Source organism: Eschrichtius robustus, chromosome 16 (genome assembly GCF_028021215.1).
Source record: "Eschrichtius robustus isolate mEscRob2 chromosome 16, mEscRob2.pri, whole genome shotgun sequence".
NCBI classification, from domain to species: Eukaryota; Metazoa; Chordata; class Mammalia; order Artiodactyla; family Eschrichtiidae; genus Eschrichtius; species Eschrichtius robustus.
The window spans coordinates 72296127-72323301 of NC_090839.1; the positions used below are offsets into that span (position 1 = coordinate 72296127).

Below are 27175 nucleotides of genomic sequence, written 5' to 3' on the forward strand. Positions count from 1 at the left end.
GACATCTAGGCTGTAATAGCAGCCCCTACCCCGCAGCCCGCCACCTACCCAATCCTCCTCTCCCTGTGTGCACAGAGGCAGCTGGTCTGATGGTCAGGGTACAGGTTGTATCGGCATCTGAGGCTGGTGTCAGCTCTGGCTGGTGTACACCTTCATACCAGGACTTGGGCCTGTGTCCAGGGTTTAGTGCTGTCTCCTGCAGGAAGTCCTCCAGCCAGAGCTGATACACACCACCCTGGAGATCACACTCTGGGGCAAGGTCTTGGATAAATTGGGTTTTGGAGTGACTGGGGTGCAAGGCCTGGAGCCCCCACCCAGGGCCTGGTGGGAACACCCGCTGGTGTGGACACATTTCTGCCAGACTGACTGGTCACCATTTCCAATATGGGAGCCTCAGGGGCTGAGAGAAGATCCTGGATCCCAGCCCCACAGTCCCATCTGCCTTCTCCCTCCTGAAACTGGCTCCTGTTCCCCAAATTGCTGCTGGAGAATTAGGACCTCAGATCACAGACCTGCCCCTCCCCCAACATTCTCTATCCCTCCTGGGAGGGAGAAGTCAGAGCCCCATGCCTACACAGCACACCTACTGGAGCCCACCAAACCCAGGTTCCAATCTCAGCTCTGCGGCCTCATCAGTGGGATGAGCTCAGGAAATCACAGCAACTCCCAGAGTTTCTTTATCCATATGTGGATGATTATAGAATTGTGGCAAAGACTAAATAAAAATATGTAGGAAGCACCTAGCACCTGGCACATGGTAAGTGATCAGTAACTGTGAGCTCTTAGGATTCTTTCCCACTAGCCTGTGAATTTCATAAGGAAAAAGAACCATTCTGTCTTGTTTGCCATAATATCCTCTGTGCCTTGCACAGTACTTGGCACATAGTAGATGCTCACCAAATACTGGGTGAATGAATGAGTGAGCAGGTGGGTGGAAGGATGCATGGATGCCTGGGTGGGTAGATAGAGAGGTGCGTGCTTGGGGTGGAGGAGCATTCTTCTCACATGTGGTGGCAGCCACACTGGAGTAGGAGGGGATCCCAGACTCCAGTCGTTCTGCTTTGAAGCTGCCTCTTGCCTCCCTGACTTGCCCTCTCTCCCACACAGGTACTCCAAAGTCAAGCATTTGCTGAAGGACCTGGATGAACTGATGGAGGCAGTCCTGGAGAGGATCCTGGGCCCTGAGCTCAGCCATGTCAACGCCACCAGGGCCCTGAACCTCACCATCTGGAACTACATGCCCCTGGTCTTTATCAATGAGCAGAATCCCCATCACCCGGTGGTTCTTGACCTCTTTGAGGACAACTACAATGGCTCAGCAAGCAGCAGCCCAGCACCAGGAAGGACCTGCAGTGCCCAGGGATGCAAAGTAGCCATGAGACTAGTAAGTGGGCTCCAGGCACAGGTCAAACAATGGGCCCTAACTAGTGAGGCTGATGGGAGTTTCTTTCTTTAAATAATCTGGGTCTTGCTGGGGGAAAAACAGGCTGGAGCCAGTGCCTATTTTGTATGTTTGCAGTGCTTTTTTAAAGTTAGAAATAGTTGGTATGTTAGTCAAGACACTTTTGGATGCCAGTGACCCAGCTCGAACTAGCTTAAGCAAAGCAGAGAATTCCTTGGTTCACAAGATGAGAAGTCCAGGGGTGTATTAAGTTGAGATGTGGCTGGATCCAGGCGTTCAGATGCTGTCATCACGAGTCCATCTCTCTCCACCTAGGTTCATCTTTTCTCTCAGTTGACTTTGCTCTCTGGCTGGCTCTCTCCACATGGAAGACCCTGGCAATGCCAGACATACATCCCACAAGCTTAGCACTCTTCCCAGAAACAAAGCTCTTCTTTCCTAATTGCCCCAGTAAAAGTCCTGAGACTGATCATCAGGTCACATGCTCACCCCTAAACCAATCACTGTGAGCTGGAGGACAGGCTTTCATGATTGGCCAGTCCTGGATCATGTACCCTGGAGCTGAGGATGATGTCAGCCTTTATCAGACCACATGGACTGAGCCAGGGGGAAGGGGTGGCTTCCTGAAGGAGGAATTAAGTCTTTCTTTTTTTTTTTTTAACATCTTTATTGGACTATAATTGCTTTACAATGGTGTGTTAGTTTCTGCTTTATAACAAAGTGAATCAGCTATACATATACATATATCCCCATGTCTCCTCCCTCTTGCGTCTCCCTCCCACCCTCCCTACCCCACCCCTCTAGGTGGTCACAAAGCACCGAGCTGATCTCCCTATGCCATGCAGCTGCTTCCCACTAGCTATCTATTTTACATTTGGTAGTGTATATATGTCCATGCCACTATCTCACTTCACCCCAGCTTACTCTTCCCCCTCCCCGTGTCCTCAAGTCCATTCTCTATGTCTGCGTCTTTATACCTGTCCTGCCCCTAGTTTCTTCAGAACATTTTTTTTTTTTAGATTCCATATATATGTGTTCACATACGGTATTTGTTTTTCTCTTTCTGACTTACTTCACTCTGTATGACAGTCTCTAGATCCATCCACCTCACTACACATACCTCCATTTCTTTTCTTTTTATGGCTGAGTAGCATTCCATTGTATATATGTGCCACATCTTCTTTATCCATTCATCTGTCGATGGACACTTAGGTTGCTTCCACATCCTGGCTATTGTACATAAAGCTGCAGTAAACATTGTGGTACATGACTCTTTTTGAATTATGGTTTTCTCAGGGTATATGCCCAGTAGTGAGATTGCTGGGTCGTATGGTAGTTCTATTTTTAGTTTTTTAAGGAACCTCCATACTGTTCTCCATAGTGGCTGTATCAATTTACATTCCCACCAACAGTGCAAGAGGGTTCCCTTTTCTCCACACCCTCTCCAGCATTTACTGTTTGTAGATTTTTTGATGATGGCCATTCTGACCCGTGTGAGGTGATACCTCATTGTAGTTTTGATTTGCATTTCTCTAATGATTAGTGATGTTGAGCATCCTTTCATGTGTTTGTTGGCAATCTGTATATCGTCTTTGGAGAAATGTCTATTTAGATCTTCTGCCCATTTTTGGATTGGGTTGTTTGGTTTTTTGATATTGAGCTGCATGAGCTGCCTGTATATTTTGGAGATTAATCCTTTGTCAGTTGCTTCGTTTGCAAACATTTTCTCCCATTCTGAGAGTTGTCTTTCGTCTTGTTTATGGTTTCCTTTGCTGTGCAAAAGCTTTTAAGTTTCATTAGCTCCCATTTGTTTATTTTTGTTTTTATTTCCATTTCTCTAGGAGGTGGGTCAAAAAGGATCTTGCTGTGATGTATGTCTTAGAGTGTTCTGCCTATGTTTTCCTCTAAGAGTTTGATAGTGTCTGGCCTTACATTTAGGTCTTTAATCCATTTTGAGTTTATTTTTGTGTATGGTGTTAGGGAGTGTTCTAATTTCATTCTTTTACATGTAGCTGTCCAGTTTTCCCAGCACCACTTATTGAAGAGGCTGTCTTTTCCCCATTGTATATTCTTGCCTCCTTTATCAAAGATAAGGTGACCATATGTGTGTGGGTTTATCTCTGGACTTTCTATCCTGTTCCATTGATCTATATTTCTGTTTTTGTGCCAGTACCATACTGTCTTGATTACTGTAGCTTTGTAGTATAGTCTGAAGTCAGGGAGCCTGATTCCTCCAGTGCCGTTTTTCTTTCTCAGGATTGCTTTGGCTATTCGGGGTCTTTTGTGTTTCCGTACAAATTGTGAAATTTTTTGTTCTAGTTCTGTGAAAAATGCCATTGGTAGTTTGATAGGGATTGCACTGAATCTGTAGATTGCTTTGGGTAGTATAGTCATTTTCGCAATGTTGATTCTTCCAATCCAAGAACATGGTATATCTCTCCATCTGTTTGTATCACATCTTTAATTTCTTTCATCAGTGTTTTATAGTTTTCTGCATACAGTTCTTCTGTCTCCTTAGGTAAGTTTATTCCTAGGTATTTTATTCTTTTTTGTTGCAATGGTAAATGGGAGTGTTTCCTTAATTTCTCTTTCAGATTTTTCATCATTAGTGTATAGGAATGCAAGAGATTTCTGTGCATTAATTTTATATCCTGCCAGTTTACCAAATTCATTGATTAGCTCTAGTAGTTTTCTGGTAGCATCTTTGGGATTTTCTATATGTAGTATCATGTCATCTGCAAACAGTGACAGTTTTACTTCTTCTTTTCTGATTTGTATTCCTTTTATTTCTTTTTCTTCTCTGATGGCTGTGGCTAAAGCTTCCAAAACTATGTTGAATAACAGTGGTGAGAGTGGGCAACCTTGTCTTGTTCCTGATCTTAGTGGAAATGGTTTCAGTTTTTCACCATTGAGAACAATGTTGGCTGTGGGTTTGTCATATATGGCCTTTATTATGTTGAGGTAATTTCCCTCTATGCCTACTTTCTGGAGAGTTTTTATCATAAATGGTGTTGAATTTTGTCAAAAGCTTTTTCTGCATCTATTGAGATGATCATATGGTTTTTCTCCTTCAATTTGTTAATATGGTGTATCACATTGATTGATTTGCATGTATTGAAGAATTCTTGCATTCCTGGGTTAAAGCCCACTTGATCATGGTGTATGATCCTTTTAATGTGCTGTTGGATTCTGTTTGCTAGTATTTTGTTGAGGATTTTTGCGTCTATGTTCATCAGTGATATTGGTCTGTAGTTTTCTTTTTTTGTGACATCTTTGGTTTTGGTATCAGGGTGATGGTGGCCTTGTAGAATGAGTTTGAGAGTGTTCCTCCCTCTGCTATATTTTGGAAGAGTTTGAGTAGGATAGGTGTTAGCTCTTCTCTAAATGTTTGATAGAATTCGCCTGTGAAGCCATCTGGTCCTGGGCTTTTGTTTGTTGGAAGATTTTTAATCACAGTTTCAATTTCAGTGCTTGTGGTTGGTCTGTTTATATTTTCTGTTTCTTTCTGGTTCAGTCTCGGGAGGTTGTGCTTTTCTAAGAATTTGTCCATTTCTTCCAGGTTGTCCATTTTATTGGCATATAGTTGCTTGTAGTAATCTCTGATGATCCTTTGTATTTCTGCAGTGTCAGCTGTTACTTCTCCTTTTTCATTTCTAATTCTATTGATTTGAGTCTTCTCCCTTTTTTCCTTGATGAGTCTGGCTAGTGGTTTATCAATTTTGTTTATCTTCTCAAAGAACCAGCTTTTAGTTTTATTGATCTTTGCTATTGTTTCCTTCATTTCTTTTTCATTTACTTGTGATCTGATTTTTATGATTTCTTTCCTTCTGCTAACTTTGTGGGTTTTTTGTTCTTCTTTCTCTGATTGCTTTAGGTGTAAGCTTAGGTTGTTTATTTGAGATGTTTATTGTTTCTTGAGGTAGGATTGTATTGCTATAAACTTCCCTCTTAGAACTGCTTTTGCTGCATCCCGTAGGTTTTGGGTCGTTGTGTTTTCATTGTCATTTGTTTCTAGGTAATTTTTTATTTCTTCTTTGATTTCTTCAGTGATCTTTTTGTTATTTAGTAGTGTATTGTTTAGCCTCCATGTGTTTGTATTTTTCACAGATTTTTTCCTGTAATTGATATCTAGTCTCATAGCATTGTGGTTGGAAAAGATACTTGATATGTTTTCAATTTTCTTAAATTTACCAAGGCTTGATTTGTGACGCAAGATGTGATCTATCCTGGAGAATGTTCCATGAGCACTTGAGTAGAAAGTGTATTCTGTTGTTTTGGGATGGAATGTCCTATAAATATCAATGAAGTCCATCTTGTTTAATGTATCATTTAAAGCTTGTGTTTCCTTATTTATTTTCATTTTGGATGATCTGTCCATTGGTGAAAGTGGGGTGTTAAAGTCCCCTACTATGACTGTGTTACTGTGGATTTCCCCTTTTATGGCTGTTAGCATTTGCGTTATGTATTGAGGTGCTCCTATGTTGGGTGCATAAATATTTACAATTGTTATATCTTCTTCTTGGATCGATCCGTTGATCATTATGTAGTGTCCTTCTTTGTCTCTTGTAATAGTCTTTATTTTAAAGTCTGTTTTGTCTGATATGAGAATTGCTACTCCAGCTTTCTTTTGATTTCCATTTGCATGGACTGTCTTTTTCCATCCCCTCACTTTCAGTCTGTATGTGTCCCTAGGTCTGAAATGGGTCTCTTATAGATAGCATATATACAGGTCTTGTTTTTGTATCCATTCAGCCAGTCTGTGTCTTTTGGTTGGAGCATTTAATCCATTTACATTTAAGGTAGTTATCGATATGTGTGTTCCTATTACCATTTTCTTAATTGTTTTGGGTTTATTATTGTAGGTCTTTTCCTTCTCTTGTGTTTCCTGCCTAGAGAAGTTCCTTTAGCATTTGTTGTAAAGCTGGTTTGGTGGTGCTGAATTCTCTTAGCTTTTGCTTGTCTGTCAAAGTTTTAATTTCTCCGTTGAATCTGAATGAGATCCTTTCTGGGTAGAGTAATCTTGGTTGTAGGTTTTTCTCTTTCATCACTTTAAATATGTCCTGCCACTCCCCTGTGGCTTGCAGAGTTTCTGCTGAAAGATCAGCTGTTAACCTTATGGGGATTCCCTTGTATGTTATTTGTTGCTTTTCCCTTGGTGCTTTTAATATTTTTTCTTTGTATTTAATTTGTTTAATTAATTAATTTAATTTAATTTATTTATTTGTGGCTGTGTTGGGTCTTCGTTTCTGTGCGAGGGCTTTTTCTAGCTGTGGCAAGTGGGGGCCACTCTTCATCGCAGTGCGCGGGCCTCTCATTATCGCGGCCTCTCTTGTTGAGGAGCACAGGCTCCAGACGCGCAGGCTCAGCAATTGTGGCTCACAGGCCTAGTTGCTCCACGGCATGTGGGATCTTCCCAGACCAGGGCTCGAACCCGTGTCCCCTGCATTGGCAGGCAGATTCTCAACCACTGCGCCACCAGGGAAGCCCTACGGCTGTTATTTTTGACAGAAGAGCATTCAAAGTCTTTGCTGATAAATAGTGCTTGTAGTAGTACAACTGAAACAGCAGAAATGCAGAACTTATCAACGTTAAAAGTGCCAAAATCACGTTCTTATTGATCCTACTCATTAGTCTGTAGTGCTCACTTGGTTGTCTTTTGAAAGTAACCCAGCTGGTTTCATCATTTTTGGTAAGAACATAATCTTGTTTTCTGTGAACAAAGAGATGTTTCTCAGCCAACAGCAGCAGCAACGAGGAATTAAGTCTTATTATCAAAAGACAGAGGCATAAATATCAGACAGGTGAAAAACCACAGCTATGCAGTACAGTCATTGCCAAAGCATAACTGGGATGCTGGGATGCCCGCAAGGCAGCAGTAGGAAGAAGGTTCCCTGTCTGTGCCCCAGGATCCCCTGGGAGCTCTGTAACTGCTCAGATCCCTGGGCCCCATTCCTGGAGAATCTGAATGGGCAGTTCTGGGCCCAGACCCAGGAATCTGTCTTGTTAATAGGCTCCATGGTGATTCTGATGATCAGCCTTGTTTGGGGACCCAGGCTGGGGCTAGACACTCCCCAGAAGGAGGCCACTGCCTCCCGTGCCCCCCATGTGGTCAGGACTTCCACAGTCCGGCCCCCCCACGTCTCCACACAAACCAGCAAACAGCACGAGGCTCCAGAGGCCCAGTGCCCGCTCTGACCCAATGCCCTACTACTTTTTGGTGCAGTTAGCAGGCTTCCTGTGTCCATTTCCTCATCTGTAAAGTAGGCGTGGTCCTGGTGGCTGCACCAGCTCTCAGCGTCAGGCCCCACGTGTGTGTGTGAGCGCATGTTGTGTGGGTGTGCAAGTGGGCTGGGGACCTCAGTGTCTTCATGATGATGGTTCAGGGCTGCTGTGAGAATTGATGAGATAATAGAACTAAAGCCCTGAGTTGGGAATTCCCTGGCCGTCCAGTGGTTAGGACTCCAAGCTTCCCCTGCAGGGGACCCAGGTTCCATCTGCGGTCAGGGAGCGAAGATCCTGCAAGGTATGGGGTGTGGCCAAAAAAAAAAAAGTCCTGAGAACAGAGCCTGGGACAGAGTGAGTCACTTTTTTATATATATACATAAATTTATTTAGTTATTTATTTATTTTTGGCTGCACTGGGTCTTTGTTGCTGCATGCGGGCTTTCTCTAGTTGCAGCGAGCGGGGGCTACTCTTTGTTGCGGTGTGCGGGCTTCTTATTGCGGTGGCTTCTCTTGTTGTGGAGCACGGGCTCTAGGTGCGCGGGCTTCAGTAGTTGTGGCTTGCGGGCTCAGTAGTTGTGGCTCACAGGCTCTAGAGCTCAGGCTCAGCAGTTGTGGCGCACAGGCTTAGTTGCTCTGTGGCATGTGGAATCTTCCCGGACCGGGGCTCAAACCCGTGTCCCCTGCATTGGCAGGAGGATTCTTAACCACTGCGCCACCAGGGAAGTCCCGAGAGTGAGTCTTAAGTAGTATCATCTCCCTGAGGGGAGATGAGGACCTCCAGGGACCGGCCTGAGGACAGTGTCCCATGCCGGCCTGGAGAGGGCTGTCTCAGAACTAAGGAGAAGCTTCTCCCTCAGGCCTCCTGGGTGCCCACCAGGAGGACCAGTAGAGGCAGAGTGGCCAAGGCTGGAGTGTCAGGGCCTAGTCTGTCCTTTGTCTACAGGGGACCTGGGCTTCATGGTGGAGGGGCCTGCACCCCTCTGTAGGCTCAAGCTGACAAGGCCCGGGTCCTTCTCCCAGCCGAGGGGTGGGCAGACCTGGAGTCTTGGGTCCTTCATGGTCCACACAGCCTCCAGGGAGCTGCCTGTGGATGTCTGGGGAGGGGGCTGGGAAAGGAGTCAGGGGAGTGGAGGGTCCGAGTGTGTGCTGTAGATGTGCCCACGTGAGCATGAATGTGGTGCCACTTGCGTAAATCAAGGTACGTGGACGTGTGTGTGGAGTTGTGACCCCAGGACATCATGTGACTGCAGGTATCAGAAAGCGGGGTCTGTCTGTGTATACGTGTGTACGTGTGTGTGTTCCCTTGTGCCTGAGGCTGTATTATATGGGGGTGGCTGGTGCTGCGCGTGAGTCCTTGTGACTGCAGAGCTGTGGGTGAGGGAACAGCCTGAGCCTTGTGACCGTGAGTGCACACACACTCCCCCCGGCCCAGCCGTGGGCAGCCCTCGTGCCCAGGCGCCCCCTGCGGAAGGGCAGCTGGCAGCGCCTTCACCGCCCTGGCCCTCGGGGCGGAGGCCTGGCAGCAGCCCCCGCCCACAGGAACCCCTCTTGCCCCCGCAGTGCAGCCACAATGGGACCACGTGCAATTTCCGGAACTTCAGCAGCGCCACCCAGGCCGTGACGGAGTGGTACACCCTGCAGGCCACCAACATCTTCGCACAGGTTCCAAAACAGGAGCTGGTGGCCATGGGCTACCCCGCCGAGCAGCTGATCCTGGCCTGCCTCTTCGGGGCGGAGCCCTGCAACTACAGGTAAGAGCCGCCGGGCCCCCTGCAGCCAGGGTCCACATCCCGGTCCACACCCCAGCTTGGCCACTCAGCCCACACCACAGTTGCCTGTGCCCAGGTGTCTTTGGTTTTCTGGGGGCAGAGCCTGAGACGGGGATGCGCTGAAGGCCCCATCACGTACTGAGGGAAGCGCTTTAGGAGAAGTCTGCAGGAAAGAGGACTGAGCTAAGGGAGGCTGTGGCCACAGGTGACGTCTAGGCCTGACCTGATCCACGGGGAGCGTAAACCGCACCGCAGAGCTGACCTCCCTTAAGCGGAGGTCGGGGGCGGGGGGGTGGGAGCAGCCCCTTGTACGTGCCCCCATCAGTTACTCACTGGCTCTGTGCCACCCCCAGGAGGATGGGCCGGGGTCTCCTAATTTCCCAGGCAAGGTGGCGGGAGAAGGGGCGGCTGTGAGCTGTTAGCCTCCAGTACCCTGCAGCTGGGGGTCTGTGCCGGTACCCCAGCATCTACTGCCCTCGGTGTTCTCATCCCTAAGACAGGGACAATAGCCGTATCCACTTCCTGGAGTTCCTGTGAAGAGTAAATGAAGTGGGGGGCTTCCCTGGCGCTCCAGTGGTTGAGACTCCGCGCTTCCACAGCAGGGGGTGCGGCATTCGATCCCTGGTCAGGGAACTAAGATCCCACATGCTGTGCGGCCAAAAAAAAAATTTTTTTTATAGAAAAAAAAAAAGTAAATGAAGTGGCTCATGTCAGCACTTAGGGCCCTGGAAGTCTTTGCTGTAAACACCTTTTTCCCAAACAACCCCCAATGTTGAAAAGATGGCAGAATGAGGGCAGGGTCAACCCCAAAAGCCTGTGTCCTCTTACAAATGGCCCACAGATCTCCCCCTCCTTCCCCTCCCCAGCTTCTGACCATCCAGACCCTGGGCCTGAGAGCCAAGCTCTGTCCCCGAATCTGGGGCAGCCGTCAGAGGGCTGCAGGTCGGCTGGCGGGTCAAGGGGGAAGGGAGGGGCTGGGTACAGGCAGAGCTGCTGAAGCCCCAGGGCCCCCTCCTGGCTTCCTGGCCAGGCCTCCGGGTGAGGGGGACCACACCACCTGGGTCCCGGCCCGGGCTTCAGCCAATCCTGTTTCCCAGAGGTGCTGGCGTCTTCCTGGCCTGGGGCTTCAAATTCCCACACTTAAGGCCTCTGGAGAAAGGGGCGTTTTGCTGAGTCTTGCCGCTTTGAGTGAGTGACAGGCTACCGGTTTCACCCTCCCAGGGATTGTGGCCTCAGCCCAACTCAGTCAACTCGTACACCTTCAGGGACCTCTGTTGAGAATCTGCTGACAGCTATGGACCCTCTGTCCCCCAAAACGCACAGGCACTCAAGAGGCAGGCATCTCGTAGGCTGTGTCATGGAATCAAGGCCCACTGGGGAGGCAGAGCTGCACATTTGGTCCATTGTGAGAATCAGAAAAGGCCAATCCTACAGGTGGAAGAGCTACGTGATGGCTCCCTGCTGATGGCACACATCCTGGCTGGTTGGTTACAGGCTGGATCCCAACCCTCTCTCTGGGTCAGGGCACTTGGTTCAGAGCACACCTGCCCAACCATTCCTGGCAGCCCTGCCTGAAGGTTGTTGGTACCCAATGGGCTAGTGCTGTGCCCACAAGTTCATCTTTTACCCTCTCAGCTAAAAGAGAGAGATGTAATACTGTAATTGCAAATATATGGCCCATCTGCTCAGTCAGACTATGTCCTGAAGTGCAAGTGAGTCGGGACAGTGGGTTCTACTAGGATCCACTGGGATCTGCTGTCGGGTCCCTGGTGCCTGAAGCGTGAGCATCTCCCATTGAGCAGGATCCCCTAAACTGAGCCAGCTGTTTCCAGGCCTGCTCCAGGGCCAGAGGCAATCTGGGGATGACCTGCTTATTGCCAAGATGGCGCCCTCCATAACGAGCCGCATTTGGGTCACGTGGACTGAGGGTGGTCCCCCAAAGAGAAGATGGCTGATGGGCAGGCAACACCCGGTATTGGCCACACAACTTTCGTGGTGTAGCTAGGGCTGTGGAGTTAAGTCTAGTGAAGGGGTGGGTCAAGGCTGGACTCTGCAGTTAGACTATTGGGTTCAGATCCTTGCTCTGTCTTACAAGCTGTGTGGCCTTGAAGAAATTTCTTAACCTTTTTTTTTTTAAATTTATTTATTTTTGGCTGCGTTGGGTCTTTGTTGATGCACGCGGGCTTTCTCTAGTCTTCGTTGCTGCGCGCGGGCTTTCTCTAGTTGCGGCGAGCAGGGGCTATTCTTCGTTGCGGTGCACGGGCTTCTCATTGCGGTGGCTTCTCTTGTTGCGGAGCACAGGTTGCAGGTGCACGGGCTTCAGTAGTTGTGGCACACAGGCTCAGTAGTTATGGCTCGCGGGCTCTAGAGCACAGGCTCAGTAGCTGTGGCGCATGGGCTTAGCTGCTCCGTGGCGTGTGGGATCTTCCCGGACAAGGGATTGAACCCGTGTCCCCTGCATTGGCAGGCGGATTCTTAACCACTGCACCACCAGGGAAGAAGTCCCAAATTTCTTAACCTTTATATGCCTCCATTTTCCTCCTCTGTAAAATAGATAATAACAGTGCCTACTCTACAGGGTTATTTTGAATATTCAGTGAGTTAATATGCATGACAGGCTGACAGTAGTGAGGACTCAGTATTATTCTCATTAAACCCACATTTGACAAGGAACTCATTCTTCAATAATGATGCTAACGTTTATTGTGCCCTTCTGATATGCCAAGCACTATTCTTAGCACTTTACATGTATAAAATCAGTTTGACCCTGGCAACAAGCCCTCGTTTTATATGATGCAACCACTGCCCAGAGAGGTTAAGCAACTTCTCTGAGGTCACACAGCTGGTGAGTGGCAGAGGTGGCAGTCTGGGCCAGGCCCACCCTGTGTCACTTCACCACCTCATCAGAAATCGAGATCATCTTTCCTCCCCACCCACCCCTCCCAAGCCTGTTTCTTCAGCACTCGGCAGTCTGAGTGGAGGGTGTGACCCAGCCACTTGGCACAGAAACCCTAGTCCACCCATCTCTGTGCTCCTGCTCACTCCCACAGCCAACTGGTCACCCACCTTGCTGAATCAGCCTCAGACTCAGTGCCGAGGACACGTGCCTCTCTCCGCCCTCCCAGTGCTGGGCTCCAGACACTACAGCTTCCTCACTCTGTTCTGGACTCCTTCCTCTCCCGCTCGTATGTAGCAAATGCTCAAGACGCAGCAGCTGCAGTTTTAGGAAAATATGAGCCACGTTTGGACCCTGACACCAAACCACCCGGATTTGAATGCCAGCTCTGTGTGTTGTTGGGCACGCTACTTAGCCTCTCTGTGCCTCAGTTTTCTCATCTGGAAAATGGGGATAATGAAATGACCTCATAGGGCTATCATGGGGATTAAATGAATTAACATAGATAAAGTGCTTATGTGAAGCAATTATACTCCAATAAAGATGTTAAAAAAAAAAAAAAAGTAGAGGAGACCAGAAAAAAAAAAGTGCTTAGAACAGTGCCGAGCATGTGTTAAGAATTATATGAGCACTTTAAAGATAAACTTTTTATTGTGGAATAGCTTTAGATTTATAGAAAAGTTTCAAAGAGAGTACAGAGTTCCCTTGTACTCCTCACCCAGTTTCCCCTCTCGGTAACATCTTACATCACCATAGTAATTTATCAAAACTAAGAAACCGACATGGGCACATCATTATTAAATAAACCTAACACTTTATTCGGATTTTGTCAGTTTTTCCTGGTGACCTTTTCCTGTTCAAGATTCCATCCAAGAGACCCCTGTCGGTTGCTGTCGGTTGTCACGTCTCCTTTGTCCATTCTGGCTGTGGCACTTTCTCAGACTTCCTTGTTCTGGATGATTGTGACAGTTTCAGAGTACTGGTTGGGTGTTTTATAGAAAGCCCTTGATTCGGGTTTACACAGATAAGATGGATTTGGGGGAAGAAGACCACAGAGGTGAGGGGGCTCCTCATCACATAGTGTGTGGGGTACATGTTAGTCACTCGACACCACCGTGATGTTGGCCTTCCTCCCTTGGTTCAGGTGCTGTGTGCTGGGCTTCTCCGCTCTAACGTAACCACTTTTCCCTGCCTGTGCTCTGTATCGTGGAAGCACGTCTTTGAGTTCAGCCTGTACTCTGGTGGGTGGAGGTGACGGCACGGGGTGACGGACTAAACTCCACTTCTCCTGGAGAGGGGAACATAACACTATTTGGAATTCTTCTGTAAGGAAGATTTATGTCTTCTCCATTTGTTTATTTATTCAGTCTCTTAATTTATACCGATATGGACTCATGTATATTTGGGTTGTAATCCAATACCACACTATTTATTTTCTTACTCAAAATTTTCCATCTTTGGCCACTGAGAGCTCCTTCAGTTGGCTCCTATGTCTCTTTGACATGTTCCCATCCCTTTATTTATTTTTTAAGTACTTCCTTACTTTCTGGCACAACAAGATGCCCCAGTCCTAGAATCAGCCATTTCTCTGAGGAGCTCCAGTCCTTTTACTGGAGAATGGTATTTAGAAACCAAGATCTAGGCATCTATAAGTGTTACTGTTGTTGTTATTATTGCTTCAGGGATTGGCCAGCTAGTTTCTGCCCTTCCCCAAACCCTACTACACAGTACCACTGTTGTTATACTGCTTCCTGCTAGGATGCTCTGTTTCCCAGTCTTTTCTGGAGGCTTGCTGGTCTCCGTCTATACGCCTAGCCTCTGTTCCAGGGAAGGTTTTTGGAGGGAAACGCCTAGCTCTGGAGCCGGAGGTAGCCAGTGCTGGGAGCAGCCTCTCCAGGTAAAGAACATTATCAACAAGCAAATAGTTGGCAAGACTGAGAGTGCAACCCAGGACAGGAGGGGATCTGGCCGTGCCCTGAGCCGCCTCCTGCTCCTGAGCTCTAGATGACCAAGACAGCTCCTTGGGCACACCGTATCCCCACAGCCCTGGGGTGGGGTCTCTCCTTCCAGAGCAGGGCCTGGCTGCAGCTGGTTTGCCCTGCTCCGTTCCTTCCCTGTGGCCACAGCCCTGATCCCGCACAGGACAGAGACTCTGTAGTGCCCGCCCAAAGCTGTTTCTTCCCTCTGGGACTTCGCGTGTGTCGTGCCCCCTGCCTGGGCTGCCCTTTCTCCTCCCCACCCCCCAGGCTCGGCTACCTCTTACCCATCCTTAAAGTCTCAGCTCAGGCCTCACCTCCTCCACGAAACCTTCCCTGACCCACTCCCTACCCCGACACCCACTCTTCCAGGCTTATCTCTGTTGATACTCTTACCACATATTATAATTTATCCAACAAATATTTACTGAGTGTCTACGGAGTGCCAGGCTCTGAGGATGGGGGGTGAATTTGTTCAGTATTTCAGTGTGCTTGGCTTCCAACCCTCACGTCAGTCCCTTTGGGTGGGCGCTGTTGTTACCCCAGTCTTACAGGTGGAGAAACGAGACACGGAGAGGTGAAGTAACTTCCCCCAAGCTCACCAGCTAGTAAGTGGCAGAGCCAGAATTCAAATTCAGGCAGGCTGGCTCCCAGGCCTGAGCTCTTAGCCTTTAAATTCTTTCTCCCTGCAGACAGACAGCTGCCCTGCCTGGGATTATGGTCTAAAGCAAGAGGCAGCTGATAAGCAAGCAGTTAAAGAAGATGAGTTCAGCTTCTGATGCATGCCAGCAGGGGAATAAGCAGGTGGAAATGGTCAAGTAACTGGGAAGTGACTTTGCGTAGGGAGGTCAGGGGACGGCTCCGAGCAGATGAAACCTGAAGGATGAGGAGAAACCAGCAATTTCTCCTCAGAAATTGCTGCTCAGAGAATATCCCAGGCCCAAGGAGCAGCGGGCCTTGAATTTGGAAACATCTTGGAGTGTCTCTGGAGTATAATGAACAAGGGGGGAGAAAGCCCGGTAGGGCGTTTGCATTTTATTCTGTGAGCAGCAAGGAGCTTCTGGAAGGTTCTAGCAGGGGCGTGCCGTGGGCTGATTCACAATTTGAACACTCGCCCTGACCACTGTGCAGGAGGAAGACTGTGAGGGAGCAGGAGTGGAGGCAGAGGCTCCAGCAGGAACTGGGGTAGGAGATGCCGGCGGCCTGGACCAGGGTGGGAGCCTTAGAGGTGGAGGAAAGCAGGTAGGCCAGAGATGCACTTTGGAAGGAGAGAATTGCCATGACGCTGCTCTGTGGTGTCCCCCACGCTGTGAGCTTCGAGGGTAGGACTGTCTTGCCAACCTCAGTGTCCCCAACGCAGTGCGCGCCTCAATAAATGTTGGGTGAAGAAATGCACTTTCTTCCTGATTTCCCTTTCACCGTGGGGGACACCAGAGCTCAGAGGTTGAGGAAGCAGCTCCCATGTGTCAGGCAGGGTCAGCTCCCAGATCGGATTTCACTGCCTGCCCTGGACCCACCTCATTCTGCTGGCACAGACGGTGAGACAAAAGACAGAGGAAATGGTTTCCTAATCTGAACACGGGGACAAAGAGCAGCTGACCTCATGGGGTTATTTTGATAATTAAAAGAGAAATCTTCAGCACGGGCCTGGCCCGTGAAAGTTGCTCAGTAAAAGTTGTGGAACAGAAAGCTTAGAAAGTACTGCATTTCAGGTGATATTTCTGCAGTACTTGATGCACTGAGCCCCATTCCTTCCTGCTTTTTAGTAAAATAACAAAAACAGTATAAAAACATCCAAAGACATTTTAAATGCTATTTCCTATGAAGACTTGAGAACATACACATAGATAGAACAGGGTGTGATGAACTCACATGGACCTACCACCCAGATCCAACAAGCGTGATTCACATCCTGTCCTGTGCTGTTTTTAAAGCAAATCCCAGACATCATATTCTTTCATCTATATAGTGTTCAGAATGTATCTTAAAAGAGAAGGACTTTTTTTTAACAGAAGCACAATATCGTTATCCTACCTGAAAAAGAGATGAACAGTGATTCCTCAATACCATCAACTATCCAGTCGTGTTCACACTCGTCAATGTCGTACTTTTTTGTTTACTTGTTTGAATCAGGATCCAATTAAAGTCCACACGTTGTGATTGTAACCAAGTCTTTGAAGTTTATTTTAATCTATAGGTTACCTCCCTTACCCTCTCTCACAATTTCTTTGTTGAAGAAACTGGAGTCTGGATTTTGCATATTGACTTTTTGTAGTGTCTTTGAACTTGTTCCTCTGTCTCCAGTATTTGCTATAAATGGTAGAGACAGATGCTCGATCCTGTTCAAGGCTGGGTTTTGTTGTTTTTTTGTTTATTGGCAAGGCCACTTCCTGGACAGCCTGTGCTCTTCCATCAGGACACCCAGCATCCGTCACTACTGATGCACATTGCCCAAAATCCCAAAAATCAGGGGTACAAAATGTTGATCCTCTAATTGTATCACTCCCTCTTCAATTATTAGCTGGATGAAACCAGAACTCTTAACAGCTATTTTACAAGGACAAAAAAAAAGTCAGATGAAGGGAGCCATAGATTAAGAGATTTAAAAGGCATATCAACCAATCACATGTCAACGTCATTTGGATCCCAGTTTAAACAAATAAATTGTAAAACCAGAATTGACCTCTGTGAGACAATATAAATTGAATGTTTAATAATATTAAGGAATTTTTGTTAGTTATGTTTAGCATGGTTTTTTAAGAGTTCTTGTAGAGATACATATAGAAATGTTTACAAATAAAACTATGATGTCTGAGATTTTCTTCAAAATAATATGGGAGGGAGAGTGGGGGCAGGTAGAGATGAAACATGACTGGCCGTAGGGGATTTTTGGTTTTGTTTTTGTTTTTGTTTTTTTTATATTTATTTTTATTTTTGGCTGTGTTGGGTCTTCGTTGCTGCGTGCGGGCTTTCTCTAGTTGCGGCGAGCTGCCTTCTCATTGTGGTGGCTTCTCTTGTTCCGGAGCACGGGCTCTAGGTGCGTGGGTTTCAGTAGTTGTGGCACGTGGGCTCAGTAGTTGTGGCTCGTGGGCTCTAGAGCACAGGCTCAGTAGTTGTGGCGCACGGGCTTAGTTGCTCCGTGGCATATGGGCTCTTCCCGGACCAGGGCTCTAACCCGTGTCCCCTGCATTGACAGGTGGATTCTTAACCACTGCGCCACCAGGCAAGTCCCGTAGGGGGTTGTTGAAGCTGGTGGTGGGGCTTCGTTCTCTCAACTTTTTACGTTTGAAAAGTTCCATATCAAAAAAAAATTAACCAAATTTTCTGAAACTACATTATACTGTCGCTTCTTCCGTGAACATCTTTATGCAAACATTTTGTGTTGTTGCTGAATTATTTCCTTAGGAAACATTCTCATGACATAAGATAGGATCCTGGATAGGGCTCTTCACACCTCGTTGTGAAGTTCTCTCTTTCCTGGCCTCTGCTTGCACCCTCTCCTGATTCACAACCCTCCATCTCCGTCTACTTTCCTCTTTACCTGAGCTCCCGAGGTTCCCCGACAAGCCCACCTGTCTGGATTCTGCCAGCTCCTTGGAGCAAACACTGCCTGGAGCTGCCCTCTCACTCTTATGATCTGTATTAGTTTCCTGTGGCCGCTGTAACAAATGACCACAAACTGGGTGGTTTAAAACAACGGAAATTTATTCTTTCACAGAGGAGGCTAGAAGTCGGCAGTCACGGTGTCAGCAGGACCAGGCTCTCTCCAGAGGCTGCAGGGGAGAATCCTTTCCTGCCCCTTCTAGCGTCTGCTGGGCCCAGGTGTTCCTTGACTTCTGTCTGTGTAACTCCAATCTCTGCCTCCATCTTCACGTGGCCTTCTCCTCTGTATCTGTGTCTCCTCTTCTGTCTCTTTAAGGACACTCGTGGTTGGATTTAGGGCCCACGTGGATAAAAGAGGCTGATCTCATCTCAAGATCCTGAATTATGTCCGCAAAGACCCCTTCTCCAAATAAGATCACACTCCTAGGTCCCTGGGGTTAGGACGTGGACATCTCTTTTTGGGGGCCACCGTTTAAATGACCACATGACTTACAAGACCTTGTAGATGAGACAGATGAAAACATCAAATAAGCTTCTTTTTCATCACTCATGGCTAAGCCAGAGAGCCTAGTTCCACCCTTCCTCACCCTTCTTTCCCAAGGGAGTCTGGGAATCTCCTCTCTGGTGGGTGCATGGGTGCAGGTAAAGGGACAGAATGACCTGTTGCTCACCGCTCCCTTCCTAAGCCTCTCTGAGCAGTAATCTACCAGCTCCCCTCTGCCACGAGCCCTGGGCAGGGGGGGCACATCAGCTGGGGTGGGGTGGGCCCTGCTCTCTAGCTGATGGTGTTTCTTTCAGGAACTTCACACCCATCTTCCACCCGGATTATGGCAACTGTTACATCTTCAACTGGGGCATGAGGGAGAAGGCCCTCCCTTCAGCCAACCCCGGAGCTGAGTTTGGTAAGTCTTGGTTTGTCCTGGAGCCAGGGCCATGAGGATTTAAATCCTATCATGTGGAGCTGAAAGACCAAATTACCATCGGCCATTGAGGGGCAGGACCGAGGTTAGACGGAGGCCGGCACGCGGAGGGGCAGCCTCTACTGTGTGCACGGGGGCTGGGCCAGGTGCCTTCTCAGCCGTCCCCCCACCCAACGCTCATAAATCCCTGGGGTAGCGACTGGTGTGCCCATTTTGCTGATGAGCAAAGCGAGGTAGCAGTAAGCTTAGTGGTCGAGAGCGCAGGCTTCTGTGACCGGGTGGAATCCCAGCTCCACCGTTTATCCCCGGGTGATGCTGAGCTGAGACTTAACTTCTGGAAGCCCTTGTTTCCCCATATCGTACAGAGCAGAGCATATATATAGTATAGAACTCATCGAATCATCCTGGCCTAAGGCAGGTAGACCTCTGAGCACAGAGCAAGCAGCCTTGTCTCTAAGCCTGGCAAGTAGCAAATGCTCAATAAATGCAGATATTCTGAGAAGTTGTAAATAATTTGCCCACACTCACATAGTTAGCCTGGGGCAGAGCCCTTACTCTCAGCCTTGTTTCTGTGCAGTTCTCGAGAGACAGAGAGCAGGTGAAGTAGTAAACAGAAGGGAGGAAGAGGAAGTGGTTGATGGCAGAGGCTGCTCGTTTTGGGAGAAAGGCTGGCGGACTCAGCGTGTGCACCAGGCCTTGGGGAGCAAATCCTTCCTCCCCGCTCAGGTTCTGCCCTCCCCAGCCATCAGAGGGCAGGTGTCATTCAACAACTGTCAGGGCTGCTGGTCAATAGGGGTGTGGGTGGGCTGCCTACCCTTCAGCACCCCTGTGCCTCTGAAGACATTGGGTATCACAGAGGTGCTGGTCAACTCAGTCTATAGGAGAAGATGATTAAGATCAAGGAGCCTGGCTGCCTGTTTAGAAGCCCAGCAACCCTCCACTTCCTCACTGAGTGACCTATGACAACACCCCTTCTCCTCTATGAGCCTCAGTTTCCTCATCTGTAAAATGGGGACGATAATTGTACCTAACTCATACAAAAAAAGCACCAGTGGGATCATGTAAATAAAGCCCTTAGCCCAGCACTCAGCATGTAGCAAGTGCTCAATAAATGCTAGCCTTCTTGTCCTAACCACCTAGCCCGGTCCCATGGTGCATAAAATAATGGGTCTGGTCTCTACCTTCAAGAAGGCAACAGTGGAGTGGGGCAGGAAGACAAGATAATAAAAGAAGAATCTCAAGAGTGAGAGAGGTACTTGGAAGGAAAGTTCCAGGGCTAGGAGAGCATATCACAGAGATCCTGAGACCCAGTCTAGGTAGTCAGGGAAGGCTTCTGAAGGAAGTGACACTTGGGCTGAGATCTGAAGGAAGAGCAAGAGTTTCTAGGTGAAAGGTGAGTCTGGAGACAGCATTCCAGAGAGAAGGGAGAGCGTTACGAAGTCCCAGCAGCAGGAAGGAGCACGGCAGCAAAGGGAAGTGAGTGGAGAGAATGAGGACCTGTGTGATTGGAGGTAGGACCGCCTGTGATGTGGCCCTAGGTCTACCTGCCCTGTGGAAGAGAGATCATGGGGGGTGGTACAGGGGGCAGAAGGAGCCCAGAGAGGAGACCATGGTCGCTCGGACTCGAATGGGGGCCTTAGAGAAGGCAAGAAGTCTGAATTTTCGTAAAGTAGAGCCAGCTTCCTGCACAGACCCTTGGCTGGAGGGGACTTGGACCAGTGGGTGGTGGGTGTCCCTTCAGCCTTGGGGAGCGAGCTCAGGCAGCCCTCGGCCCCATCTTCCCCTCAGGCCTGAAGCTGATCCTGGACATGGGCCAGGAAGACTACGTGCCCTTCCTCACGTCCACAGCCGGTGCCCGGCTGATGCTTCACGAGCAGATGTCGTACCCCTTCATCAAAGAAGAGGGCATCTTCGCCATGTCGGGGATGGAGACTTCCATCGGGGTGCTGGTGGTATGGCTGCAGCCCAAGGGCACCCCACCTGCCCAGCGCCCACCTCCCAGGGCCTGAGGGTAGGAGATCCGGGCCTCCCCAAGCCCTGGACCTCCTCACCATCCACTCCTGCCTTACCTTCTGGCTGGAACCCCACCGGGCGGCCACGCTCTGGGGGAAGATGAGTGCCTCCCAACCCCTGGCGCCTGCTGGGGCATCAGCCCTCTATCCCCTCTCAGCATCCCCTAGACCTGCATGCTAGATGGGAGGGAGGAGCAGAGGGGGCTTCCTAGGGGTGACCAGGGGCCCCCCCACAAACAACCTCTCACACAGGACAGGCTGGAGCGCAAGGGCGAGCCTTACAGCCAGTGCACCGTGAACGGCTCCGACGTCCCCATCCGAAACCTCTACAGCGACTACAACACGACCTACTCCATCCAGGTGGGAAGTTGGTGCAGCCTCATGACCCTGGGGCCCCTGTCCACGTCTACCTAGCCTGAGGCCTGAGGTCTCTGGGAAAGCTAATCCCAGCAAGGCTGACTCTGCTGGATCTTTGGGACCACAGGGTGCCCTGGGGGCTAGGGAGCCAGTCTAATCCTGGTTCTCACCAGGGCCCAGGGCTGGCCGCGCTTCTCCACCCTGCTTTGTAGGTGTGCCCTTGGGGTCTTGCTCTGGGGTCTCCCAAGAAGAAGCCTTGTGTGTGTTAAGGGTTTACATGAATTACATCATCATTTGATCCTTTCAATACCCCTACGAGGCAATAATATACTAACAATAATTACTAATTATTGTTAACGTATTATGCTATTAATAGCATTTATTATATATGCTATTTATTATAAGTATTAATATACTAATAGCAGCAGGCTTCTGGTATGCTAGGCAGGCACTGTTCCACGTGCTTCACATATATATATTAAATCATTTAATCCTCACAACAACCCTAAGATGTAGATACTACTTTTAGGAATGAGGAAATTGGGGTTTACAGACCCCAGTCCAAATGCCTCATTGATGTACCTGAGAAGTCCCTCTTTGTATCTGGCCTCAATCCCCCTTGCTGCAGCTGGGGGCTTCCCCCTTACGCTGATCTCCAAGGTCAGCCCAGGAGGCCTGGCCTCTGACCTGGCCCCAGTGGAGAGGACACACTGAATCTGCAAAAGTGACCACTTGCTGACATTTTTTCTCCCAGCCCAGTCTGCCTTGGTGGATAAGGAAACTGAGGCATAACAAGGGCCAGGGCAGAGCAGTGCCTGGCTCCGTGTCTGAGAGCCCCAAGCAAGGTGTGGTTTTCCCGTTTGCCTTAGTCAGGGGACTCCACTCTCCCCCCTGCCCGCCTGCCCGCCCACTCCATCCAGCTGACCCCAGGCACCCCGCACTCTGGCCCTCCTGTCTAGAGGGGCTTCTGCCTGCGATGGAGAGCTCAGGGAACCTTCCAAGCCTCTGGAGGGACAGATGGACAGACAAGACAGCACAGGGAGGTGGGGAGCACAGAGGAGGAGGCCAGAGGCATCAGGCCCCAGCCCTGGAGACCTCATTCCAGAAAAACCTCAGTTCTTGCTTCGTCCAGTGCAGTCACCAGTCTGGCCGGAGACCTTGGCAAAGCCCCAGGCCCTGGTCAGGTGCTCGGCCCGCCCAGGCCCCACCCTAGCCCAGCCTCAGCTGGGCCCTGGAGAGGACTCCCACCTTCCAGGTGAGACAGTGAGGTCTGGGCGAGTGTGAGACACTTGGCCAAAGTCACTTGGCTCCCTTCTGACCCCACTGCCCCTGACCTCGCCCCAGACCCGCTCCTACCGGCTGTGCCATTTCATCTGCCGCCTCCCGCCCCCCCCCCGGCCACTTCCTCCCGCAGGGAGCCCACAGGTTTGCCAGGGAGAGCAGAGGAGAGGATGCGTTAGCCTGGGAAGCAGCAAGCAGGAGAGCGGAAAAGAAGCTGTGGGCTCCTTGGCCAGGGTGGGAGCAGGGAGTCCTCCAGAGGCAGCACTTGGGAACCTGGGCAGCGAGAGACGTGAGGAATGGCTGCTTCCGTTTGCTGAGCGCCCCCTGGCAAGCCGACCTCCCTGCCTGAGCCGACGGGAGCGACAGGAGTAAACTGAGGCTCGGAGGCTAAGGGCTGGCCCGGGACACATAGCTCGTTTCTGAGTGGAATGACCTGAAAACCCAGTATGAGTAGATTCATCTCATCCAGCCCGGGGCCGGGGCGGGGGGAGGGGAGGGCTGAGCTGAGTCCACTCTCCCCCTCCCCAATCCCCAGCCAGGGGACATTCCGTAGAAGGTCACTTCCTCTTCCATCCACTCCGAGCGCTCACATCACACTTCTCGCCTTCCCTGAGTGTTTCTCCCCAGGAAGAAGGAGCACAGGGCAAGCCTGCCTGTCTTCCCTTCTGGGTCCTTCCATGTAAAGGGCTCAGAAGCCTGCTGGCAGCCTTGTGACAAGAGCTATCTAAGAGTTAGCTTTTTTTTTTTTTTTTTTTTTGGCCACACGCAGATCTTAGTTCGCTGACCAGGGATCAAACCCGTGCCCCCTGCAGTAGAAGCACAGCGTCCTAACCACTGGACCGCCAGGGAAGTCCCTAAGAGTCAGCTTTAGTGTTGGAACAAGCTACCCCTCCCCATGTCCTCCGTGGGGCCCCAACTCTGAAAGGTGGCAGGGGCCATCCTCAGAGCTGGCGTCTGGCCTGAGTCCCTCTGTGGGGGCCAGGGACAGGGGAGGACCGCCACGCCCCAACTTGGCGGCAGCTCGGCCACCGCTTCTGCGTGGGAGGGGCCCCTCCCCCGGCTCCCCCAGCCCCCTTGGCCTGGGCAGCAAGCTCTCCGGGCCCCCTTCCCCCGGGGCTGGGGTGGGGACATCACTGTCAAGTCTGCATTCTCTGCTCCTCCTCCACCCCCAGGCCTGTATTCGCTCTTGCTTCCAAGACCACATGATCCATAACTGCAGCTGTGGCCACTACCTGTACCCGCTGCCCCGCGGAGAGAAATACTGCAACAACCAGGAGTTCCCAGACTGGGGTGAGTGGGGAGCTCCCGCCAGCTGGGCCACTGCCCCCGAAGGCCCTGACCACAAGGGAGGTCGGAGCTCCACGCCCTCAGTCCCCGTCCTCTCGGACCACAGCCCCTCTCGCCGCTCCCCCTACTCTTCGACTCCATCAAGTGTACACTTGAAACATGTATGTTCAGGAGAGGATTTGTCCTTGAGACCTGAAGCCACAGGAGGAGGAGTCCCTGCTGGGCTCACACTGAGCTGGGATCCAGGCTTGGAGTCCAAACACCGATGGATGTTGTCAGCAGCGAAGAGCATCCCACCACCTCTTTTTTTTTTTAACCTTTTATTTATTTATTTTATTTTTTGGCTGCATCGGGTCTTAGTTGCGGCACACGGGATCTTTCGTTGCAGCACGTGGGCTCTTCGTTGCGTCGCGCGGGCTTCTCTCTAGCTGTGGCGTGCGGGTTTTCTCTTCTCTAGTTGTGGCACGTGGGCTCCAGAATGCATGGGCTCTGTAGTTTGTGGCACACGGGCTCTCTAGTTGAGGCGCACGGGCTCAGTAGTTGTGGCCCGTGGGCTTAGTTGCCCCGTGGCAGGTAGGATCTTAGTTCCCTGACCAGCGATCAAACCCGCATCCCCTGCATTGGAAGGCAGATTCTTTACCACTGGGCCACCAGGGAAGTCCCCTACCACCTCTTAAAACTAACAAAATGTGTGGACAAGAGGGGAAAACTTTACCCCTTCCAACCACCCATCCCTTCCCACACGACCCCATCACCCCGGCCCACCGGCCAGGATCAGGGGTGACAAGTGGAGGGAAAGCTGCTCTGATGCTGCTGAGCTGGGGCTGGGGTGTCTGGGGAGAGGATCCCCCAGGCCAGGCTGCGGTGAAATGGCTGGCGACAGGGCGGGTTGGGGGTGGACGTAGGTGATTCTCCATGACCAGGGGAGTTCGGATTGAGATATAACTCCCCCCACTCAACCTAACCACAGGCCTTAGGTGGCCCAGGGCCAGGAGGGCAGAGGGCAGCCAGAGGTTCAAAGCACAAAACCCCACTCAAAGTCTCTCTCCCCACCCCCTACCGCTCAGCCTATTGCTACTCGGCCCTGCGCATGAGCCTGGCGCAGAGGGAGACCTGCATCGATGTCTGTAAGGAGTCCTGCAAGTGAGTCCTGCCTGGAGGCTCGGGTGGGCGGCGGGGCGGGCTGTGGATGGTGGGGCGGGCGGAGACGGTGACAGGCTGCCTTCTCTCTTCCAGTGACACTCAGTACAAGATGACCATCTCCATGGCCGTCTGGCCTTCTGAGGCCTCTGAGGTGAGTCAGGGGGGCGGCCAAGCTCCTGGCTGCCCATCTCTGGGTGGGAGGCAGGTCTGGGCAGAGGTCTGCAGGCTGTTTGGAACTTTACAGAGGGGGTTCCTCCCTCCTTCCCCTCCCTCCCCGCTTACTTCCACCCATGTCCCCCAAGCACTGTGCTGGGGACACGGCAGTAAGCGAGACACACAGTCCTTTGACCTTACGGAGCGTACTTTCTACCTGGAGAGACAGACAATATACCGAAATAAGATCATTTCAAATGGCTGTGTAGGGTAGACCAGATGATGAGAGGGTAACGGGGAAAAGGCCTTAGGGTAGTCAGGGAAGACCTCTCTAAAAAGGTGACATTTGAGTTAAAACTGGAGGATGGGGCTGAGCCAGGCTGGGCAGGTCTGGGGAGGATCTGGGCAGAGGGAACAGCAGGTGCAAGGGCCAGAGGTGGGGAAGAGCTGGCACAGGGAGGCCGGGCCTGTGGGGGAGAGCCTAGAGACCCGGGTGCGTTCTCCCCAGAACAGCAGCCACAGCGTGCACCGCCACCCTCCCCTTCCTCCCTGTGCCAACACATGGTCCCTGGGGGCTTCAAGAAGATACAGGGCTGTGGTCTGCCTCCACAGGTAGCAGGGCCCGTGATTGGGAGGGGATGCTGCAAGGCACCGTTGTTTTCAGCTGCCTTTTTGGGTTCCAGGACTGGATTTTCCATGTGTTGTCTCAGGAGCGGGACCAAAGCACCAATATCACCTTGAACAGGTGAGCTCAGAGTCTGGGCAGGCCAGGGAAGGCAGAAAAGAGGAGGAACCAGAGCCTCAGGGGAGGGGCTTGGGCATAGAGCAGCTACTCAGACACCTTCTCACGCTGGTCAGATTCAGAAGCAAGCCTAGAGGAGGAGAGGAGCACTGGGGCTGAGAGAGAGGCCAGCCGGGGGAGGGGCTCAGAGCCTACCGCTTCCTAAAGGACAGCGTGTTCTTCCACCTGTCACCTGTTCATCCAGCCATCCACCCCTCCAGTCCTTCATGCTTGTACCCATCCACCCATCCACCCACCTGTCCATCATCCATCCTTCCAGTCTTCTACCCACCCATCTCTCCACTCACACATCCATCCATCCCTCCATCCCTCCATTGTCCATCCTTCCATTCTTCCACTCATCCATCCACCCACCTGTCCATCATCCATCCTTCCAGTCTTCTACCCACCCATCTCTCCACTCACACATCCATCCATCCCTCCATCCCTCCATTGTCCATCCTTCCATTCTTCCACTCATCCATCCACCCACCCACCCTCCATCCATTCAACCATTGTTCCATCCATTCAACATAAACATGCATTGAGCACAAGAAAGACAGAAGGTTCAGTCTATCAGGAAGTTCGAGTCTAGAGGACAGAGGTATGCGAACAGGGCTTATGATGATAGGAGTCTGCCCAGGACCCCTCCTGTGGGATCCCAGCAGGGAAGGAGGCTCCTTCTTCCTGAGAGATAAGGGAGGTCTGTATAGGGAGGTGACACTTGAGCTAATCCTCCAAGGAGGAGTAGTAACGGTTCAGACAAATAAGAGGAGGCAGCAATGTCCCGGCAGAAGCCTGGAGGTGTGAGAGAGCATCGCCTTTCTGAGGACCATCCGGTGTAAGGGAGAAGCCCACTCGGCCACCCTGCCCTGCCTCAGGTCCCCTGACAGAGAGCCAAGGCTGAGGACTCTATGTCAAGCCTACTGTACATGGGCTGGGAGCGGGAGGGGGGAGCCCAGAGCTGATCCTCAGGACTGTCTCTCTCAGGCCCCAGGGTCCTTTGGAGAGCTGGTTCAGAAAGGGGCACACAGGATGGGTGCTGGGCAGTGGTGCCTTTTGTGGCCCCAAGGCCTAGAGGGGCCCTTCCTGGCTCTTGTTTGGACCTCACCACTCCTGGGAGTGGCATGTGAGAAGCTCGAGCCAGAGGAGGGCTGGGGGGCGCTTGCTGCCTTTCGCGCGCGCGCGCGCGTGTGTGTGTGTGTGTGTGTGTGTGTCCGTGTGTGTGTGTGTGTGTGTGTGTGTGTGTCTTGGGGAGAGGGCACCAGCTCCCTTTGCTGCCTCCTGCAGGAAGGGAATTATCAAGCTCAACATCTACTTCCAAGAATACAACTATCGCACCATTGAGGAGTCAGCAGCCAATAACGTGA

General features: G+C 50.7%; 1 protein-coding gene across 1 annotated transcript in view; it reads left to right on the forward strand.

Moving 5' to 3' along the window:
• The window catches only part of SCNN1B (sodium channel epithelial 1 subunit beta), a 75215-nt gene that overhangs the window by 46915 nt on the left and 1125 nt on the right, over nucleotides 1-27175 (forward strand). The window contains exons 3-12 of the mRNA XM_068565554.1: nucleotides 1108-1384; nucleotides 9188-9378; nucleotides 18670-18773; nucleotides 20580-20743; nucleotides 21056-21163; nucleotides 23614-23731; nucleotides 24796-24871; nucleotides 24965-25022; nucleotides 25708-25769; nucleotides 27096-27171. Of these exons, the coding sequence (XP_068421655.1) occupies nucleotides 1108-1384; nucleotides 9188-9378; nucleotides 18670-18773; nucleotides 20580-20743; nucleotides 21056-21163; nucleotides 23614-23731; nucleotides 24796-24871; nucleotides 24965-25022; nucleotides 25708-25769; nucleotides 27096-27171 (1234 nt within the window). The remainder of the gene's footprint in view (nucleotides 1-1107; nucleotides 1385-9187; nucleotides 9379-18669; nucleotides 18774-20579; nucleotides 20744-21055; nucleotides 21164-23613; nucleotides 23732-24795; nucleotides 24872-24964; nucleotides 25023-25707; nucleotides 25770-27095; nucleotides 27172-27175) is intronic.